At 35.4% G+C, this 7243-nt stretch overlaps 1 protein-coding gene across 1 annotated transcript in view; it reads right to left on the reverse strand.

The window, feature by feature from the left end:
- SMARCA1 (SWI/SNF related, matrix associated, actin dependent regulator of chromatin, subfamily a, member 1) overlaps positions 1–7243 on the reverse strand; it is a 77135-nt gene that overhangs the window by 16636 nt on the left and 53256 nt on the right. Inside the window, exons 20-22 of the mRNA XM_007949750.2 lie at positions 3782–3914; positions 2120–2238; positions 1787–1999 (exon numbers count right to left, since the gene is read on the reverse strand). Of these exons, the coding sequence (XP_007947941.1) occupies positions 1787–1999; positions 2120–2238; positions 3782–3914 (465 nt within the window). The remainder of the gene's footprint in view (positions 1–1786; positions 2000–2119; positions 2239–3781; positions 3915–7243) is intronic.

Genomic DNA, 7243 nt, shown 5'->3' on the forward strand with positions numbered 1-7243 from the left:
AACCAAAAAGAGGGGAAAAAAAGTGTGTAATTACAGAACTTCTAAATGGTAGGGAAGTCAAGACAACTACAAGATAGAATGGACTATTCTAAACTTGGGAAGAAAACTTATCACAGGGTAACCTCAAAGAAAAACTATAAATCTTCACATCAAAAAAGAGGACCAGCATAAATATTCAGCAAATACTAAAACAATAGCACTGAAGGAAGTGATAACATGATTCATAAACAAAACAAGCTCAGCGTAGAAAATTATATGGAACAAAGAAATTGACACCACAAAAAAGCATATAATAAAAGTGACAGCAACAAATTCATATTTGCTGATAATTGTATATCTGGCAAGGGACTTATCTCTAAGATTGACAGCAGAATAGTGGAAGACTAGACTGTGGTATATACACATACTGGAATGCTATGCAGCAGTAAAGAATAATGTAGAGTCTGCAAAACACAACATAATATGGATGAACTTGGAGGACATTATGTTGAGTGACATAAGTCAATCACAGAAGGACAAATACAGTATTAGTTCGTTGTTGTGGAGGGTCAAGGAAAAGTTTATTTATGGAGGGAAACTTTGTTTGTTTGTTGCCAGGGGTGAGAGGGGAGGAGAGGGAACACTACAGAAAAAAAAAATGCGTTGACCCATGTCTCTTTAATTTTGTGTATTTCACTGTATGTAAATTAGATTTCAATAAAATGCATTTAGAAAAAAAAGGGGTAAAATGATCAAATTTAGTATCACCAGTAAGTGTCACAACCTGACATCATGTGACTAACATAATGCAATGAGAAGTACACATCACTCAGGGAGCAGTTCAGCTACAAATGCTTAACCTCAATTTAACAATGAGCAAACAATGAATTAAGTCTACAATGTAGGACACTGTACAAAACAGGTAGCTTGAACACTTCAAGAAACTCACTGTCACGAAAAAAAGTAGTGAAGGAACAATTCCAGATCAAGAGATTAAAGAGCTACAACCACCAAACGCACTGTTACCTTGATTGGAATTTTTTTTAAAAGAAATAGCTATAAACGATGTACATTTTGGAACAACTGAAAATTTTTGCATATGAACTGTATAGTACATGACATTACTGAATTAGTGTTAACATTTTTAGGAGTGGTATTATGTTCCTGTAGGGAATGTCCTTTCTCTTTCGGGATGCAAGCTGAAGTACTAGGCAAACTCTCATGACATCTGCAACTGGTTCAGAAATACAAATATTTAAAGATTCTTGAACTACAGATATGGATTTCTAAGTATAAATGTTACTGTATTTCTGAACACAGAATATAGATTCTATATACATATCTGTATAGATAGGTTGCTGTGTGCTGTCGTGTCAACTCTGACTCACAGTGACCCTATACGACAGAGTAGAAGCGCCCCATGGGGTTTCTTATGCTGTAATCTTTACAAGAGAAGATCACCAAGCCTTTTCTCCCGCACAGCCAACTGGCAGGTTCAAGCTGCCAACCTTTCAGGTACCAGCCGATAGCTTAACCATTGCACCACCAGGGCTCACTCTCTCTCCACACACACAAACATACACACATACACAACACACACATATACAGAGTGACAGGACAGGGGTGGGAGGGGAGAGAGAGAGAAGAAAGAGAAAGCAAATGTGGAAAAATGTTAACTATTGGAGAATTCAAGTGAATCCAAGTGAAATGTTTTCTGTATCATGCTTTCAACTTTTCTTTAGGTTTACAATTCTTCAAAATAAAAAATTAGAGGAAATAAATAAATCCTTAAGAAACAAATACATACCATGGCAGTTCTAGACTTGATAAACCAGTCAAATCTAAACTGGGGTGCATTCCGTACACATTGTCTTAATTCTTCATACACGTTTTCTCTATCAAAGCCCATTTTGTGTAACATACAAATCAAGAATCTATCTTCTTCCTCAGTATAGTTTTTTCCTTTGCTGGTTCCATACTGAATACGCAACTGATGAAAAGGAGCCTTGTATCTTGCAATCTGTGTATTTAAACCAAATAGTGCTTTTAACTGAATGATCAGTAATAGGAACTCAAAGCTAATCACAGTACCAATTAAAACAATTTTATAGTAATATGATATAACTATGAAATATAGTACTTTGGCATCCAGGGCTTTCTTAATACTGATCCTTCGTTGAATTCTTGCTTCTCCACGTTCAATTTGAGCCATAATTTTCTCAATGTCCTGTAGTTCATTGCAGCGTTCCCAAAATACAGCTGAAAAAGTTATTACTGTAAATTATCATCATATTAGGCTAGTGAATCTAAGAAATTTTAGAATAAAGAATTAACAGGAAAGAGTATAGTGAACTTATATGATTAAAAATGAAGATTGAGTCATCTATAAATAGACTATGTTCAATTATTAATTGTCCCTAAATTTTCATATAAAACCAACAAAAAAATTTTCATGAAATACTACAGAATCTTTAATCACCCATCCCAAACATCCAAAATTACAAAAGATGCTATGGGTACTGATTTAAGCTATGCTTTTATTCTACTTAAGGAGCTCTGGTGGCATAGTGTCTAAGGCATTTAACTGCTAACCAGAAGGTTGGCAGTTCAAACCCACCAGCCACTCTGTGGAAGGAAGATGGGCAATCTACTTCCATAAAGATTTACCACCTCAGAAACCCAATGAAGGTCACTATGAATGGCAATCGACTCAACCCCAGTGAGTTTGAGGTTTTTTTTGGTTGTTGTTTATTTGTTTATTCCACTTAAACATGAAACAGAATGGACCAAACACATAAAGGGAAACAGGGAACAGAGTGTTATCAGATAAACTTAGAGACTAAACCTTCCTACCAAACAAAAATAAAAATCACTGTCAATAGACCATTCAAAACTCTCCTATGAAACAGTAATTTCAACTGTAACTTTGCTTTTGGACGCACTCACAAATCTTACAATATTTTCAACGTCCTATAGTTTGTTTTTAAACTTACTTGAAATACCCTTTGCTTGTAAACATACACACACACAAACTCAATGGGATTTAAAGTAAGAGACACAGAATATTCAAGTTACTGAAGTCATCCAACTAAATTTTATAAATGAGCCAAATAATCTAGCTGTATTAATATGTTACATCTTATGACGTCGATGAAGTCCTTTTAATGACAAACTCTACTTTCTTAAACTTTTCATTTTTTGAGCCTATGAACAAATGTATGTTAGCACTTTCTGATTTTTACAAGAACCTGTATTCATTTACTTATATACTCACTTATTCATTTAACACATACTGAGATGTCTGCTATATATAAAGTACTGCATACTTATGAAGAGCCAACTGTACGTTTCTCCTCTATTGCAACCAATTACACAAACCCTTTCCAACTTTGTGGACAGCAATTAAGCTGTTCTGAGCCAGTTATGACACTTGGCCTGGAGTTCACTTTGAGGGGACATCTGACATAATACCTTTGTGAATCACCTTTTTTCCAGCAACTTCTAGAGGTGGGAAAATGAGAGACTAATTTCTTCAATGCACATCCCATAGCCACCCCTGTTTTATCAGATAATACTGCTGTATTTGGCTCTATGGACTAACTGCTAGAGACTATGGAAGCCAATGTGTTATGATAAATCTTATGATCTTCACAGAAATACAAGTATATTTTATTCTTTCACCTAAATTGTATTCAAAGATGTTCAAAAGATCTCTGAATAATGGTATAATTAAACTGGCATTAAAGAAATGAATAAGGTTCAAATAAAACATAAAACGTCATGTTTCAATATACATTCATACCTGAATACTCCATGACCTCCTCAGGGGATTTGCCCTCTACTTCTCGAGCTATATTATCAATGTCATCTCTCCCATACTTCTCATTAGCCTTAATAAATTGGTTAAAATCTCGCTTAGTCCAGTTTGTGAATCCCTGTGAATAAATTTTAAGCACTGTCAATGGAGGTTAACTTAATAAATCCAATTATCATTCTGTTTACTTCTATACAGTGATGCATTAAAAAACTGTTTAAAACATTTAAAATGCTTCTTCTTGTAAAATCTCTTATTTTTTTTACACTGGAATCAAAAATTGAGTGAGAATTATTATAGAAATAAAACTGTTTTCTCTATCATGAGGAGATGTATTCCTCTCCAAGTACCAAAAACTGATTTATAATTCTAAGATACTGTGCAGTTTTAAATTCCATATTTTATAAATTAAATACAAATACATTAAAATAAAAATATTAATGTAAGTGAAGTCCTTATATTCCTAGTACTAGATGCATAAAATTAAATAAATAAAAACACTGAGGAATAGTCAAGAGAATTGGAAAAACTGCCACTCTTTATATCATTCCAAACTACTGTGAATAGTTTCTGTTCAAAATTGTATTCACAAATAGAATTTCTGTAAGTAGAATGGTAATGGGCCCACTCAATTGCTTTACTAAAAGAGAGAAGAATTTAACCAATCAGTATTTTAAGGATTTTTGGCATTACTAGCTTGTCTATGAAGCCACAAAAGCAACAATACGTTATCTACTCTCGTGCCGTAACACCCATAAAGTGTGACACTCTAGAAATTTCAAAATTCAATCCGTGCCCTTTAGATGATCAAGACAGCAGATGACCAATTTTGCTTCTTTGTACTGCCACGATTTTTTAAAGGATTATTTACGGCAGAAAAGAAAAATGATTTACAATGACCTTTAATTCAACTATTACAAAAAAAAGAAACCCCACTGGCTCTGCCACTGGGACAAATTGTTCAACTTCCCAAAGTCTTTTTTTGTCTTCATCCATTAAAAAAAAAAAAGAAACCCCACTGCTGTCAAGTCGATCTGACTCAATAGTGACCCCTCCTTGGGTTTCCAAAGTGGTATCACTACGAAAGTAGATTGCCCAATCTTCCTTCCTAGGAGTGGCTGGTGGATTTGAACCACCAGTTTCTGGTTAGCACTGTTACCTTGACAGTGGCACCACACCACCAGAGCTCCCAATTCCACTATTAGGAGGGGGAAATAATGATGATACTTCTAGTAACAAACTAATTTCAGGGTTAAGACCATATATTCACAAAACATTCTACCTTCACACTACACTGCAAGACCGGGAGCGTTCTATGACCATAATGTTATTTTTGTGTTCAAGTAATAAATTTTGAAAATAAAACATGAATATTTAAATATTGTATTTTATTCTCTTCTAAGTCCTAACAGTCAGCCAACTGTAATTATATTTACAAATTAAACTTTATGACTTCCAGGCATTTGGCTCAAAGAACTGTGAATGTAATTTTTAAAAATTCATTCAACAAAATTACATGTTATAGCAAAGACAAGACCTAGATAATAAATAGCATACTAATATAAAACTGTATTTAAATAATTAACATGGAAAATTTCCTAGCACTGTGCTTTGCACATTGCTCAAGAAAATGTGTTGAATAAGTATATCCTGCTAGCAAACTTCTACACTAAGGCATCATACAGTATACATTTTTTATTATTTTGCAAGGATCTTTTATGCTGAAACTTGATCATTTTTACAGTTTTTTTTTCTAAGTATGATACTCATAAACCTCATGAAATCAACAATAACCCAAAGACATTAATATTTTGCTCAAATGGAAACATTCTTTATTTAGTAACTATTACGTTTTTAATTATAGGTCATTACATGGTACAAATGGTTTGTGCTTGACTGCTAACTTAAAGATCAACAGCTCAACCAAACCAGGAGCACCACAGAAGATAGGCCGTGACAATCTCTTCCATAAAGATTACAGCTAAAAAAAACCGCATGAAGCAGTTCTACTCTGTAACATACGGGGTCAACATGAGTCTGAAGTGACTCAATGGCAACTAACCACAGCTTAAAATTACACCAAAACCCACTGCTATCGAGTGGATTCCAAACCCAAACCCACGGCCACTGAGATGATTCTGACTCACAGTGACCCTAAAGGAGTAGACATGCCCCATAGGGCTTCCAAGACTGTAAATCTTTACAAAAGCAGACTTCCTCAACTGTCTCCCGCAGAGTGGCTGGTGGGTTTGAAACGCCTTAAGCACTACACCACCAGAAGTCCTTAATTATAATTAATTACCTTAGAAAGTTTCAGAAATCCCTCATAGGTGTATTAAAGTTTTTTCCATGAAAGGAGAAAAGACATTTTGAGAATTACAAAATTATGCACCAAGTAAAAGATCAGTAAAACTACAATTTCAGAGGATAATTCACATACATTAACAAAAGCAATTAAATTTTAGATTTCCAAGAATGTTAGTAACTTTTGCCTCCAAACCCAAAACACCAACTCACTGCCGTCGAGTCGGTTCTGACTCATAGTGACCCCTCTCTGGGTTTCCAAAGTGGTATCTGTACGGAAGTAGATTGCCCAAGTGTGGCTGGTGCATTTGTACTGCCAGCCTTCTGGTTAGCAGGCAAATGCCTTAGGCACTATGCCACCAGAGCTCCCAACTATTGCCTACCAAAATTCAAATATGGACTGACATAGTAAGTAAAATTTAGGTTTTAGTTCTATTAATTGATGTTTATATTTTACATATATATATTGTCCAATATTTTCAAAAGGGCTTATTCCACAAAAGGGATAAAGAATAGAGTTTTGGTCTAAGCATGTGTTTACAAAAGAGGTGGGTTTTGTTGGAGTGTCAAATCAAGAAACTAGGCTTATATAATGAAAAGTGAGTACAATCTCTGAAATATCCCTGTAAAAACTATTGAACCAGCAAATGGTTTATGTGTATATACACAGGTATGTATATAGATACCTCTATATATACACATAAAACAAACCATTTGCCAACCCCACACACACACACGTTGCTGTTGTTGTTAGGTGCCATTGAGCCAGCTCCAACTCATAGCCACCCTACGTACAACAGAACGAACCACTCCCCAGTCCTGCACTAGCCTCACAATCCTTGCTATACCTGAACCCATCGTTGCAGCCACTGTCTCAATCTATCTTGTCAAGGGCCTTCTCCTTTTTTGCTGACCCTCTACTTTGCCAGCATGATATCCTTCTCCAGGGAATGCCTTCACCAGGGAATGGTCAATTCCGACAACATGACCAGAGTACGTGAGATGAAGTCTGACCGTTCTTGCCTCTAAGGAGCATTCTGGCTGTACTTCTTCCAGGACAGATTTGTATGCTCTTCTGGCAGTCCACAGGAGCTCTGGTGGAGCTCCTAAGGCATCTGACTGCTAACCAGAAGACTGGCGGTTCAA

The sequence above is a fragment of the Orycteropus afer genome, unplaced genomic scaffold (genome assembly GCF_000298275.1).
Source record: "Orycteropus afer afer isolate SDZICR_OR568_19922 unplaced genomic scaffold, OryAfe1.0 scaffold00253, whole genome shotgun sequence".
NCBI lineage: Eukaryota > Metazoa > Chordata > Mammalia > Tubulidentata > Orycteropodidae > Orycteropus > Orycteropus afer.